The 15903-nt window shown below is 46.0% G+C and overlaps 1 protein-coding gene across 1 annotated transcript in view; it reads right to left on the bottom strand.

Moving 5' to 3' along the window:
* Positions 1–15903, bottom strand: part of CNTNAP2 (contactin associated protein 2) — a 1395900-nt gene that overhangs the window by 123470 nt on the left and 1256527 nt on the right. Inside the window, 1 exon segment of the mRNA XM_032592507.1 lies at positions 684–777. Coding sequence (XP_032448398.1) covers positions 684–777 — 94 coding nt within the window.

The raw sequence follows: 15903 nt of genomic DNA, 5'->3' as shown, positions 1-15903 counted from the left end.
ACATATACATTGTACATCAATCACTTAATATGTAACCAATCACATCTGTCTTTTACTCTAGACAGTGCTGATCTATGGTAAGAAAAGGGCGAGAGTGACTCTCAGATTCACGATCACACATAGAAGGTGGGTATTCTGGCACAATTTTCCAATTCCCACTGGCCTTCTAATTTGCAAATAATCTCAGCTAGCTCTCTCGGAGAGGAAGACGGAACCACGTTGATGTGCTTAGACAAAGAAGAAATTAAATACTGTTAGTAGGTGTGGATCTTCAACGAACCCATGAGCAAATTTCACATGAAGAAGCAGGGAACAGGGATTGAGCCTCACTTGTGTTTCAGTTTGTGTCATGTCCCAAACGATGCTGGCTCCTTTTCCTTCACGGACAACATAGTCCACAACCACCGATCACAGCGTGTTTCAAAGGCAAAGTAGCGGCTTTAGAACGTATCACTTGAACAATTTACCCCCAAGACCATCTGATAAACCTTCTCTTCTGCATCACTGAGGAAAACAACACACCTTCTCTCGAACCAAACCGAGAAGAAAGAGATCGGTGATGGAACCCAATGACAAGAAATTTACCCAGTCACTTAAAAAATCCAAAGTCACACCAGCCAGTATAATTCTTATACCAAACATATTCTTACCGCACGTTTATACCGAAAGCACAGAATTCTTACCTATAACTTTTCCTAGAAAGAGCGACTTGGGAGAATTGAACAGGGTGTCAGATGAACTCGGCAGATGGTAACTCACAGAAGGATAATGATCGAGCTGCGGGAAGAAAACAAGAGACACTTTTAGAAGGAAATGGCTAACTTGCCCTGGAATCAAATCTTCCTGGGGGGTGCGGGGGGATGACATCACTCTTCGAACTCTGGTGTCCCGATATCTTACTTCAGAAGGTGCTGACTCTGAAATACCAGCCTGAGAAAACGGGAAGCCCATTTATTCCTTCTCTGGGGTTATTTGAAAATATCTGAGCTTGGGAAGTGAAGACACTTTATGAATTGTTCTGCAACTTACGCACATTTGCTGTGAAGAATTTGTGAACATTTTCGGCTGGATAAGATCCTTGCTCGTTTTATTTGCTGTGTTTTTTAAAAGTTTATTTGTATTTATTTTGGGAGAGAAATAGAGAGCAAGCAGGGAGGAGCAGAGAGAGAGAGAGAGAGAGAGAGGGAGGGAGGGAGGGAGGGAGAGAGAGAATCCCAAGCAGGCTCTGCACTGTCAGCACAGAGCCCGGTGTGGGGCTCAAACTCATGAACCGTGAGATCATGACCTGAGCTGAAATCAAGAGCTGGACACTTGGGATGCCTAGGTGTCTCAATCGGTCAAGCATCTGACTTCAGCTCAGGTCATGATCTCACGGTTTGTGAGTTTGAGCCCTACATCGGGCTCTGCACTGGTGGTATACAGCCTGCTTGGGATTCTCTCTCTCGCTCCCTCTTAAAACAAATAAATAAACTTAAAAGAAAAAAAGAGTTGGACACTTTACCGACCGAACCACCCAGGCAACCCCCTTGCTCATTTCAATAGAGTAAAGTCTACTTGATCTAATATCCAGTATTGATTTCTGAGACAGAAAATGCTACATCTATAACAATGAATTTTCTTTAAGATCTGCTTATTGTCCTGTTTTATTCACCTTTCCATACCATATAAGCTTTCAGACCAATGCTGAGCTTTGGTATGTATACTCGAATATGAATATATATACATAAATATGTATATTCAATGTTGACATCCAAGTTGGGTAAAATATAGTTTTTTGGCTTATCAAATGAGGACGATACCCCCACAGGGCAGGGACATTACAGCCTGGAGGGGACAAAGACACATGTGCTCCAGCAAGGCTCGTTCTTTCCGAGAGGGGGGTAGTTGGCAGTGGAGGGAAGGGAAAAATGAAGCAGGTGGAAAGAGCTTACAGATCATGGCTGTCGGAGCAACGCCCGTTTCTGGTTACATTTCCTGGGAACCAAGTGCAAACGCCGATTTCCCAGTACGAGGACGTCTCCTGTCCTCTGTGTCCCAACATGGCTTTTCCTGCCTTAGCTGTCTTCTTACATTTGACACCGTCTAGTTCTGTTTCCCCCACCGGGAGCCTCTGGAGTTTTCTGCGCCTCTTTGTAGCCACCTGTGAAAAATCTCTTTCGCAGCCTTTCGCTTTTCTGAGATGAGTTTCGTACCCGCTAAGGTAAGCAGGCGTAGGGTGCAGACGAGAGGAAACACGGCGCCACCGTCCCTGCGCTGCTGGAACTGCACACGGGGGGCTTGCTGAAGGCAGCGTCCAGACTCCAGAAACGACCCACTCCCGGGTCCTTGGTCACCGATAAAACTGGGCTGAGGCTGCGGGAAGTGAGCCTGTCAGCAGCAAGGTGCTGGGAAGTGAGCTCATCTCACGTGCCGCGTGGCGGATGAGCCTCTTTGGGGAATGATCTACACCTGACTCCTGAGACTGCTTACTAGAGACGCAGGGCTTATTGAAAAGCCGGGGTTCAAAGACTCATCGCATCTCAGGAATCTGGGGAAGGCTGACCTGCAGAGCTGGTGGAGTATAGTAAGTTACCGTGCATGGGAACTGCAGGCACCGTAACAGAGCTCCAGAAAACACTGGCAAAGCAAACGCTGGCATGCTCAGCTCTAATTCTGAAAGGTTTTCTGTAATTTGAAGTGCATCGCTCACAAAACACTTATTCTGGCCAGAGAATCTTAAGATCCTTGAAATCTCACCAAGTTGCTCTGCAGGCTGCTAAATATTAGCCAGCTGCTTTGGCGCCATCTGGCGGCAAATATAGGTAACTGCTGCGGTCCGTCCCTCCACTTCCGCGGTCAGAAAGTTTTTGTGGTCAAAAAAGATACTCGTGGAAAGCCAACATAAGCGGCTACCCTACATGCTTCACAACGATGATCTTCCCCTAAATACTTCTTATATTTTTATCTGTCTTGCCAAAGAACTTAAAGATGGATACAAACAATATACGTTCATTATAGAGAAAATAATAGTATAGATTTGCAGGAAAAAAAAACCCACGTGGTGATAATGTTTTTATCAAGTCAGGTGTAACGTATATAGCTGTGATTTTTTCCCAAAAATTGGATGGAACCCAACTATGCATATTGCTTTGTATTTACTTTTCATTACTTAAAGATGTATTATGAAATTCCATGTCAATAAATCTACAACTAAATCACTTGTCAGGAATGACTGGTATTCCATTTTATGAATATACTGTGCATAATCTTAAAAACTATCAAATTTTGATGTTTAGACTTTTAGATTGCTTTTGTCTTTTGGCCCTGTACACTGCCAAGCACATAGTAGGTCCTCAATAAAAATGTGTTGCTATATGTTAATCTAACTCTTAAAGTAGTAGACACAGGGGTGCCTGGGTGGCTCAGTCGGTTAGGTGTCCGACTTCAGGTCATGATCTCATGGCCCGTGAGTTCAAGCCCCGCATCGGGCTCTGTGCTGACAGCTCAGAGCCTGGAGCCTGCTTTGGATTCTGTGTCTCCCTCTCTCTCTCTGCCCCGCCCCACCTCAAGCTCTGTCTCTCTCTGTGTCTCAAAAATGAATAAAGGTTAAAAATAAATAAATAAATAAATAAAAAGATAAAGTGCACACGGAGTGAAATCAGTCCTCAGACGTGGCCTGACCCATCCCGTAGAATTACCTTCTTGAACCGTTTCTGTGGCTCCAGACCAGACAGACGTGGCTTTTTAGCAGCCCTTTAATATCACTTGGATTGAGCTCATAGTAAAATAAAATTCCTGGCTTGTCTCCATAGGTTCCTTTCGACTTTACCCCCTTCCTATACGTACGCGGTTAAGAACCTGAACCCAAACCTAAATTTTAGCTCTATTTATATGCAGTGTTTTTTTCTCTCTTGTGTTGAAGTAAAAGGTTTCGAATCTTGATTCTGTCATCCGAAGTGACAGCGACCCTGCCTGGTTCTGATTTATCTACGAATGTCCCGAATACTCCTAAGTCTTACTTCGTCAAGGAAGTGGAGTCTGTCTGAGCCGCGGGCCCACAGAGTGATGCCTCCGCGACGGTGCAGCCTGGTGACAAGCCCTCCGGAGGTGACAATAAGAGGCCCTGCGCCGTCCCCCCGTGGCCCACGTGCTCCAAAGGCCTTCTGTCTCCCACTGCACGCACCGCAGCCTGACAGGCACCTGCACTCCTGACCGTGGCCTGCTGCGTGGCAGGAAGCAGCTCCAGGCTGGCCAGACCAGGCCCTTCCTGCTCTCCGGAGGGCTGAATGATCTTCTCCAACGACGTCTGAGACCCTCCACCGCCCCTCAGCTCTGCGGGATGGAGGCGGGGAGCCTCTACGAAATGCTCCTGGCGTTCCCTTCGATCGTGCAGTTTCCCTTTACCGTAGTCAACGCTTATATCAAAAACCCCACGCGTAACCCACTGTGTGGTTTCGGTCTCCTGACTGGGCCCAGACAGCTCCACCAGGAAAGGGAGAAGCATGTATTGAGCCACGACTGTATGCAAGGCTCGCCAGGCTGTTCACATCTTATCGACTAGACATGGGATAGGCGTCCTGTTCTTCGGTGATACGGAAAGCGTCCCAAGCAGAAAGAGAGTAAGCGGCAGAGGTAGCCTTCTAGCTGGAGACCGAACTGTGAGCTACAAGCCACCGTCTCCAGAATTAGCCCAGCCGCATCCGCTAGGGGAGGGGGAGGATCAACCGCATTTTAAATATTGACATTTGAGAGAGGAAATGCATTATTACATCAGATAAGGTGAGAAAGGCTGGACCCGAAAAGCCCAAGGCCATGTCAAACGATATCACTTCACTCGGTATTGCCAGGTAGCTGGCCGCCTCTTTTCCCAGGAGCCCTGGTGCATTGGCCATGGTTAAGTGTAATAATTTCAAGGTAATTTCTTTGGGGTCCAAGTGAACTATTCTGCTGTACGTTTAGCTGGTGGTCATTTTCCTGGCAGTTAAGAGGCAATAAGAGATTGTGTAATGGAGGCTCATTAAGATTAAGGACTGTGACTCCGTGTGCCCCGGGGTGACCTTAAGGAAGCACTAATTTGTTCAACATTTACCATTATACTGATTCGGGCTGGGGCTCCTGTCCTACGTGCTGAGCTGTGAGCTTTAATGTTCATTCAGGTATTATTTTACAATTTCGGTTCATTTGCATGTTTAAGCCATCGTGTGAAGGAGTTTCATCGGCCTTGCTCGCGTCTTGGGGGTGAAGCGGAGGAGGCAGGGAAGGGACAGAGGAGAAAGACTGAAGCGGCGTGGATGAGGTGCCACCATGGGGACGGATGGCTGGCTCCACCCGAGAGGAAGCCACACCCTGGACCAGGGCCCCGGATGTCGCGCCTCCTTTCCTAACCCTTAGTTTTTGGTAACACGTGGAGTTAGCTCAGAAACACCGAATTCAGGACATACCATCTTGATGGAGGTTTTTATTCCGCGCTGAAGGTCAAGCCTGACCATAAGGAAAGGTCACTGCAAACAGACATCAGGGGTGACACCAATGATCGGCTCGTCTCATCCCCGAATCATCCCCCTCCTCCCCACCTGAAGCCCCGTGGATGTTACAGGAGAAGGAGTATGAAGAGAAGACACTGTCCCTTTCTCTCCCATCTTAACCTCGTCCCACTGGGGGGCCCGCAGACGGGTCCCTGCGGGCCGTTCGCAACTGACAACTGGCCGAGAACGGGGAAGAGCAGTGCTCAGCCCCGGCACCAAGGGCTCATTGACTTAAGAGACTCTTCCTGACCCCAAGCCACCTCGTTCTCGTTAATGGAGACGACACAGTAAACTTACATGAGAGTGGGAGTCAGCAAAGTGGGGTTTTCGTGGGTCTCCCACCAGCTACAGGGCTGCAGCCTGTCCCCTCCTGTCCCCTGGCTAGAAGGTGACTCTATGAGGACAGGGGACAAGCCCTATCACCTCTCCCTCCCCGGGAGCTAGCGCCTGGCCTGTTGCGGCTTGGGAAACCTTGAGCAGGGGGCTGAACAGGCAGAGGGAACACACGGGATGTCGGAGCCCAGGACGGCACCTCGCCTTTGGACTCGTGGCTGCTTCTTTTCTGTGGATTTATCTGGTAAACCTCCCGGCCCTTTTAGGACCCACATGGAGTGGGCCTGTATCATCTCAGGTGCTTGCTTAACATTCATTAAAGGAGTCGTCACTGGCTGAGCCACACTGATGTGTCTGTATCTGTGTGTGTGTGTGTGTGTGTGTGTGTGTGTGTGTGTGTTTAAGGCATGGGAACCCTAGTGTTTTTACTTCCATTAGAATTCGGTTCTTCTTGGAAAGCTCTATGGACGACCCAGTGACGGAAGGCCTCACAGAACTTTGTGGCCATCAGGTTTGGGTGCATACGCCTGACTGCATCCTTGAAGACTGCACGGAAGGAGACGGGTTGATGGCTGATCTGTGCCTTGGAATCTTTACGCTTTGGTTCCCTTCCCACTACTCCGAGGGCCTCTGGGACTGGACACTGGCCCACCAGTCAGTGTAGCACATTCCCAGGACCACAAACAAACGCTTCATTGTGGGGGCCAGGGTGCCAGCCTCTCCCAGCCTATACTGTCAGGCCATGTGACCGTCCCTCCGATTCCAAGAGTGACCAGCAATGCAGACAGTAGGTGGCCATTTGGAGTGTAGACCCAGTGAGAGGGCACAGTGTATTCTACCTTAGTTCGACTTTGGCCTAAAGAGCTCATAAGCCCCAGTTACAGAGATAAGTACAGGGAGGAAAGAGGCCAAGAAGCAATCTCCTCTGTAACCGAACCGTGGGATACGTGGGAAACAGTCCAGCTTTTAGAACTGGGTTAGTGATGAAGGTCTGTAATGGAGCTGCCCCAGTGTGTTATGTGGCCTCCACGAATGGGGAGTTAACCGAATAACTCAGTTACCTGCAGAAACACAAGCCGGGGAGCCTTTGCCTCTTCAGGACAAGATCAGAGGGGAAGGTGGCATCTTCCTAGAACAAGGGGAGGGGACAGCGGAGCGTTCTCCCCTCCCTGTTGCCTCTCTGCTCTGACCCTACTCAACCTCTCCCAGTCCTTTGGACCCACTAAGCCCTCTCACGCATGCTTCATCAGGACTTTGTATGTGCTTGTGCGTGATATTTGCCTGGCATGACCTTCTATTCTCCCTTCGCCAAAGACAATGAATGATTCCTTATTCTGGGATTTAGTATCTGACCACTGGCTTTTTTCTAGCCCAATGCCTCAGCACGGGGCCCTGATGAGCTGGGCTCAAACACCGTCTCCGTAGCCCCTTCTCTGAAGCCCGCATCTGGCTCTGGGATCCTTCAAACTCCAAGACAAAGCAAAGAAGACTTTGCCTCCACAGCGAGGAAAGATCCAGCTGAATCCACCAGCCCCAAGTCTTTCTAGAATGGGAAATGCCTTGTATATGGGGGCTGGGGGCTCTCTCCCAACATGAGGAGGGTAAGTGGCTGGTCTTCACCCCTTTTCTCTTGTCACCGTCCCACCCCCTCCAACACCTGGGTTGCTAGGACCTCGTTTCTCTTCTTTGGAGGGTGGCAGGGGCTGGGAACCTTACTCTCCTTGCGAGTGTGTCTTCCAGATTTCCGCTGTGAGAGGGGAGGGGTGTTTTGCAGGAGCAGGAACAGGGCTGGGAGTCAGCTCCTGGCAATGCTGCTCAACGTGTCACAAACACTCCCGAGGTGTTTCCTCCTTTGTAAAACAAGGAGGTTGGGCCAGATATTACTTAAGGTTTCTCTGAAAATGTCTTGTTACTATGGGCCCGAGAAGCAGTGTTTTCCCAGGTCCCTGGGGCTTTTTTTTTTTAATTTTTAATTTTTAATGTTTCTTTATCTTTGAGAGAGACAGAATCCGAAGCAGGCTCCGGGCTCTGAGCTGTCAGCACAGAACGATCCGTGAGCCCGACTTGGGGCTCCCACCCAAGAACCTTGAGATCATGACCTGAGCTGAAGTCGGACACTTAACGCACTGAGCCACCCAGGCACCCTTCAGGTCCCTGGAGCTCTGAGCAGATTGCTGCTATGACTTCGCTCCCAGACATAGCGGTGTGGTGTCGTTTAGCACATACCCCATGGCAGCTAATCCTAGTGAGGGCGGAGGGTGGAAAGAGCCCGGGAAGAGGGTGCTCACATTCGATTCTAAGACCCACACGTCGTAACCAGAGCCGTCTCTGCCATATGTATTCAAATATCTCAGCAAATTTGGCTCCTAATATCCAGCCTGGAGGAAATGCTTACACAAAGGTCAGGTTCAGTCGGGGTACTTTAAGGAGGGAGGGGCCTGAAGACAGCTGTGTATCGCCTCTTTCCCCACACATGTGGAGGAGGTCCCAGGGAGAGTTAGTGATTTTGCCCAAGTTCACAGACTCCAGTGGTGGCATCAGCCTTGAACCAACATTAATAAACTCACGGGAAGGTTCTCTTCCAGAAATGCTTAAGGCTGAAGAGACAAAGGATTTAAGAGACAGATCTTTCTTTGCCGTGTGGGTGCGTTATTTCTCCCTCAGAGATGTCAGGAGGCTTCACTGATGGCTTGATAAACAATTTTAAAACAAGAGGCATTATAAGTATTTATTGGTGGTGTTACTATGCTGTCATTATTATGGTAATGTAATCAGTGCAGTATCTCTGCCTCATAAGATCCAGGGCAACCGGAATTTTGTGGTATTGATGCATTAAAAGAATTAATGAATCCATTAGGTGATTTATGTTTTATATCAAAAATTCCTCAAAATTGTAAAAAGGAAAAAAAAAAAAAAAGCTTTCAAATGTTGCCCTGCTTCCCCTAGCCTAACACTCCACCTACTGGAAAAACACCGAATACTATTTAAAGCATAAATTGTTAAAAATAAACAAACAAACCAACATACTGGTTTTGTATCAGTAAATCTGTACGGTTTTTATAAGTCTAAGTGAATGAGAAGAGTAATTCTTATTTCAGAGCTGATACAGCATTTCTTTAACAGCATTAGTTTTAAAGATTTTTATGGTAGGAATGACCCAAACACTCTACAGTTGTTTTTAAAGAATCTGGTAAAACATATCTAGGTTTGTGTTTTGACTTGCACATGAGAATTCAGAAGATAAAGGTAAGGCTTTAAAAATTCATATCTGAACTAATCTCTAGTAATTATGCCTCCAAGTTTCTTCTTAGAGATCTAGTATGAGCATAGCTCATGGTTTTTATACAATTTCATACTAATTTTTTTAATGTTTATTTTATTTTTGAGAGAGCACGAAAAGGGTAGAGGCAGAGAGAGAGAGAGGGAGACATAGAATCCCAAGCAGGCTCCAGGCTCCAAGCTGTCAGCACAGAACCTGATGTGGGACTTGAACCCACAAAACATGAGATCATGACCTGAGCTGAAGTCGGCACTCAACTGACTGAGCCACCCAGGCGCCCCTATATAACTTCATATTTAAAATCCCTTCAGTAACTGGTCAATTTAATCATTACACGTAGTGGGTGGGTTTGACAATAATTAACACAATCAGCATCAATGAAATCATTTCATACGGCATATTTTCCTGAAGGCTCACGGCCAAACACATTTTAGTAGATTATACAATGACTTTCCAGGAATAAGGAAAAGCAAATAAATGGGTGGTAAAAGGGAGAAGACAAAGAAGAGGAGGAAAAACAAAATTAGAAATGGTCAGTTATGAAAACAGGTCTTGACGTGTTGCTGAAAGTATATAATGCAGTGGCAAACATTTTCAATTAAGTGAAAACGATAACAAAACAAGAACGAGAACAATTATGAGAAGCGATGTAGACACGACAAATGTGATTGAGGCCATTTCTATTTTAGTCTTTTTTTTAGCCCCTGTGATCTCAATTTGTCAAGCATGCGTTTTCAGGGGTTGTTGAAATTTGGCTCCTGGTGAATTCCGGGCGAGTCATATGGGGGAGTGTTAATGAGGCCATCAATAAAAATGATATATTAGGAAACCTCTGTCTCATGAATCTATGAAGAGTGGAACTGTTATAGTCTGGTGTGTCTGATGTTACTGGTGTCACGTTGTTTATCTGCTGAGTTGGGGACTGGTCTGTGTGGAAGTGGATGGCTTCTCTGATTGTCAAGTCCTCAACATGGCGCCCTCACGGTGACTGGTCCAGATAGAAGGACTTTATTTGAAGATAAGCCCTTCACGGAAGGATACAATTGGTCAAATCTTTTAGAAGTGAGCAGGTTGGCTGCACCAGCTGGAGGCATCTGTCAGTGTGAACTACTTAAGAAGGTTACCCCTGTCCAGTGGTGCACCCATCCCATAGGCTATCCAGGGCATGGGCGGATGATTACCACAGGGTGACCTGACACCGAGGGGGCCTTCCCTGTGGGAAGAGGGGGACCCTGGGCAGAGGGCTCAAGTCACCCCCTGACCATATCTCCTTCTAGCAGTGGTCTCTCTGTAAACGACAGGGCTTCTAATACCTTCTAACACTAGGCAAGGACTTTTCATGCGATTTTATTGACCAGCCACCTTGTGAAGTGGGTCTGGAGCAAAGCTGAAGATGTACATAGAGACGTGCCCAGCTGGGTTCAAGGTGTTTCTACTCCTGTTTTGGAAATAAGACTGATAAAATAATCAGGGAGTAATAGTATAAAACAATATACGAAAACTGAGTATAAAGTATTACCCAAATTCTAAGATGTCTGGTACTGAGAATAACTGCCATCATGGTTTAATACTGAACTTTGCAGAGTGGAGGCATTTTGAAGGAAGCATGCATCGCTAGGGGGTACTGAGGTAACCAGCCTCACTGGTTCTTAGGGTGTGTTCTGGAGAGAAATGGTAAATGACAATGGAAGGTAGCAAAGGGACACTAGATTATCCAGGGCTTTAAATGCCACGGGGTAAAGTCTGGATTTGAGCCAAGCATGGCTGAGGTTAGTTTATTCACTTATTTTTATTCTGATGTTACATCTCCCCCAACTTATTGTAGTTACCTGTAGCTACAATTTCTTTACTAGGAGGGAAAATTCGATGTTTTATGTCTGCCGAGCACCTGACTGATCTGGTCCTAGAAGTTTGGACCCTGTCTTGGGAAGAGTTGACTTCTTGTTGAACCTAGTGGTGGGGAGACCTGGAGATGGGTGAGGAAGGAGGCAGGGAGCCAGGGGGAAGGAATCAGAGAGAAGAGAGCCCAGCACCGAGTGGGGTGAGGGATGTGAGAAAGCACTACAGAGGGATGATGGGTAAAGGGCCTGCTGAGGACACCAGTATCTAATGTGTAGCATTCAGCTGCCTGTTGTTCAAGACTTCATTCAATATGCTGTGTCCTCCTGCTCATGATGGGGAGACATCTAATGGGGGCTACTGCGGAGTATATGCTTTGAATGGCTGTATGTGTTTCTATACCACAGAAGGTGTGAGCTTCATTTTGGTGGGTGTATTGTGGCTCAGATAGAGCATCCATAGAAGAGACTAGAGACAGAGAGGACCCCTGGAAATCCTGGGGGGAGGGAGGCGGACACTGGATTTCCATCAGGGATGGAAGGCTGATGGGAATTGTGAATCAAGGCAATCCGATTAAAGGCTGGAGACTGAGTCTGATATGGTGGCTAATGAATGTATCAGTCAAGCCTATATAATAAAACCAGAAAGATCCTCTGCACACAGAAGCCCAACATACGATACTCTTGTGTTGTCACATCAAGGTGCAGGGAGGGTGACGTGTCCTGAGGACAAGGAAGCTTTCCTTTGGGACCTCCCAAATCTCATGTTCCACATCCTCACTTTGGATGGTCCCAATATGCACCCTTGATAATAAAACTGTTATCATAAATGTAGCACCTTCCCGAGTTCCATGAGTCATTCTACCAAGCTGTTGAGCTTGAGAAATTAGTGAAATTGTAGCCAGTTGGTCAGAAATGAGGGTGGCCTTGGACCCCTGAACTTGCAGCTGATGTCTGAGGCAAGGGCAGTCTTGTGGGGGACTGTGTTCTTAAGGTATGAATTTTGGTTCTGGAAGTCTTTGCAGAGGGTAAGCTAATAATAGGACAAGGATTAAAAATATATATGAATAGTTTAGAAGCTGTGGCAAAAATGAATGAGATTCAGACTTACTTAAAAAAAACAAGGTAGAGATTCAATGGAACATTCAAAGGGCTGAATTTAGGCTCAGAACAAGCATGGCAGGGAAAAGATGCCTCACCCAAACACTGCCGATCATGTGGGTGTTCATGGAGGGTCTGTCAAGAAGTGGGCGGTGGTACCAGAGCTCAGTTCCAAAGGGTGAGACCACTCAGAATATGGATGTTTTGAAGATCAAGACAATCTGACCTTTGACTTTCTGGATGTGAAGTGTGGGAACAAGGGGGTGATATTCCAGCGATGTTCCCAGGTTTGAGACCTGAGCAGCTGGAAGGATGGGGTAGCCATCGAATCCCATTGGAAAGGCTACAGATGAGGCAGGTTGTGTGTGGGCAGCCCCCAAGGGGGTTAGACTTGGAAATATTAAGTTTGAAGGTTCGTTAGACGTCTAGTAGTTGGTTAGATGTGTGTGATGTCCGCGTGGTATGTGAATCTGGAACACGGGAAGAGGTTGGGGTTGGGATAGTGACTTGAGATGAAACCACCAAAAAGGTGAATAAAAACAGGAGAGAAGAAAGGACTACAGGCTGAGCTCAGAAGTTTGCCAACTGAGGGAGGCTAGGAGGGAGAGGAACCAGTAGAGGAGACCAAGCAGCAAGCCCAGCGATGTAGGAGGAAACAAGAACACGGCAATGTCCCAAAAGTTAGGGGATCACTTGTGTGGAATATTGCCCTACGGTGGAGACATGGGGGCGCTGAAAATTAGATTTAGTAGTGAGGAGGTCACTGGCCATCTTGAGGAGAGAAGTTCTAGCCAGTGGGCAAAAGCATGACTGAGAATAGGTATAAGAGAAAACAAAATATTCACAATACATGCATCTGGCAATGGAATTGTACACCGAACATGTAAAAACCTCTTCTAACTCAGCAATAAGAAGGCAGATCTTTCAGGCACAAGAGATGTGAACGGACGCTTCACGAAAGATTTGCCAATGGTCAATGAGCACGTGAAAAGTTGCTCAACATCAGTGGTCACAAGGGACATGAGAACTGAGGCCAAGGTGAGGTAGCCCTGCACACCTGCTTCAAATGTAATTAAAAAGACTGGCAATGGTAATCGCTGGTGAGTATGTGGGGCAACTGGAACTCTCTAGTTTTGCTGGAGGTCACATAAAATAGAAAGCAAGTTAAACAGATACGTACCAGAGAACTGTCAACTCTACTCCCATATTTACCCAAGAGAAATTTTTAAAAATGGCATACATATATATGCAAATGTTCGTAACAGGTTTGTTCATAATATTCCCCAACTGGAAATGATCCACCATTTTTCACCAAACAGTGAATGAACAAACAAATGATGGTGTATTCATAAATGCAACACTTCCCAGCAATGACAGTACAACTACAGATACAATAAGAAGAATGGATCTCAGAACCCTTACACCGAATAGAAGAGCCAGAAATGAAAGATAACAGATGCTATGGTCCCATTCATATAAGATTATGGAACAGGTAAAATGAACACGTGGTTTTATAGAAACGGAAATAGAAATCTGATGAGTGGTTGCTCGGGGCAGTTTCGGAGGAGACTGACAACAAAGGGGTGTGAGGGAACCTTTCAGGGTGTTGGAAATGTTCTCTATTTTGGCCATGGTCTTGGTTACCTGGGTGTGTACATCAAAACTCCTCAACTGGTGTACTTCACGTGTACACATTGCATGGCCTGCGATTCACACGTCAATAACGGTGACTCAGAATGGTTAGAAGCTTACCTGAAATGTGAGAATAGACCACTATCTCCAGTTTTATTGCCAAGAAAAATAAATAAATGAGGAGAGTGTGGTCAGGACAGAACTTTTTTTTTAAGTTTATTTATTTATTTTTTGTGGGGGTGGGGGAGGGACAGAGAGAGGGACAGACAGAATCCCAAGCAGGCTCTGCGCTGTTAGCATACAGCCTGACAAGGGGCTCGATCCCACAAACCACGGGATCATGATCTGAGCCGAGATCAAGAGGTGGAAACTTAACTGACTGAGCCACCCAGGCGCCCTGAGGATAGGACTTTGTTTTAATGGAGAGAAATACTCATGTTTGTTTGATGATGGGAACGAGCCCATCATCAGGGGAGAAGGAAGACAGAAATGTCATAACAACGCCCTTGAGTAGGCAAGATGGGTTTTGTGGAAACATGGAGGTCTTGACTTTACACAGAGCTCTCGGGCAAACTTAACTTTCCTCTCTGTTCTTTTCTGAACATTTCACAATAAATACACGTAAGCTTTTAATTAGAAAAACCTAATAGGTGGTTTTTAAATAAAGAAGAAGAGAATGTTTCCCATATCTACTGATGTCAGGCAGGGACAGGTGGTGATCCCAGGTTGCGTCACAGGTTAGACACAATATGCCATCAGGAACCATTTTCATTCTAAAATCATCCTAACCAAACACTACTACTCAAGTTTGCAACGTACATTGTGGTTTCTGAGGAGGAACTTGAAGAGGATGGTGATATTTGTCTTTGTTCTAGTATCTAGGGAAGGAGGTATGGAAAGGTGTTATCACACTTAGAGATGGGGAAACTGAGGCACCACGAGGTTTGGGTTTAATCCAAGTCCATGGCATCAGTCATAAATATTCAATTTAATACACATTACCTTGTGCAAGATACCAAGCTAAGTGTTTGAAAGAGAATTTCCTGACTCCCTGCAAGGCTAAGACTCCCTTTCCATCTAGCTAACTCTGTGTTTGTTATTTTTAAAGAAATAAAATGGTGTTTTCTATCATTGTCATTCTCCTGACCCAGGGAGCGAATGGCTTTCCTAAGTAAATGGCATTCGTCGAGCAATGATTCTTTGCCAGGTGATGTTTTAAAATACTGAGAGAAAATTTAAATGCTGTATGTGTAATCAGACTAATGTTAAGGGCTTTACCATTCTAAACGTATGCAATGAAACAGCGTTTTCTTATTTATTGGATGGTCTGGTAGGTTTATAGCTTTGCTCAAATTGTGATTATGGAATGATTCTCATATGTGGGGTGTTTAAGTAAAGCAACCTCAGGTGCTCCGACTTTATTGATCCTTTTAATGCAGTGGCTTCAGTATTTAAATGAGTTTGAGTTTGTTTCTCTAATGGTCTTTCAATAAAGCTTAAGTTGACCTGGTTCCTTTGGTAATCATGACACTGTAATGGCAGAAAAAGACTAATAATAAAAATGAACTCATTTTCAGTGGTTGAAAAGGTTACATTTCTATTGATTTTAACTGTAATATAGTTAAAGTCCTTGATATTAAAAAAAAAAACAACTCAGTAAACACATCCTTTTCAGTACGGAGGCTGCATCGATATTACTTTGCCGGTGGGTTTTGGCAGCAATAACGATATTCAGGATGGAGTCTAAAAATTGGCATTATCAGAGGACTGATCACCACATCCTTCAAACTCTGTTCCAGGTAGAAGAGTGAGAAGGGGCATGAAGAAAATCTTTACGTACGTACGGAGGGACTTCAGAATGTGGGGTAAATGCTACGGGTCTGGTGGTCAGTCTGCCGGCTTACGGAAGGCAGGAGAGCTCGGCTTTCTGGAAACACTAATGTCTTCTAATGCTATGTTTGGAGGCTGTTCCAAGGAGTAGAAAGTGGGGAGGGATGGGAGAGTTAGCAGAGGTGGGGAGGAACGGGGCAGAGAAAAGACAAGGGGCTCACGTGTGATGTGTGAGAAGAGAATTCGCCCCTCCCGTGACCCAGTTCCCCGTGTCATGCGTGTGTGTATGTGTGTGTGAGAAAGCTATAACAAAGCGGACCGACGTGATTCTCAGCTTTCCTCTTCCTCCTCGGTGTCCCCATCATCAAGGCGGCATCTAACATCT

The sequence above is a fragment of the Lynx canadensis genome, chromosome A2, assembly GCF_007474595.2.
Source record: "Lynx canadensis isolate LIC74 chromosome A2, mLynCan4.pri.v2, whole genome shotgun sequence".
In the NCBI taxonomy this organism is placed as follows: Eukaryota; Metazoa; Chordata; class Mammalia; order Carnivora; family Felidae; genus Lynx; species Lynx canadensis.
Note: the sequence above shows the minus strand (reverse complement) of the source record. Positions and strands in the feature narration are given on the sequence as shown.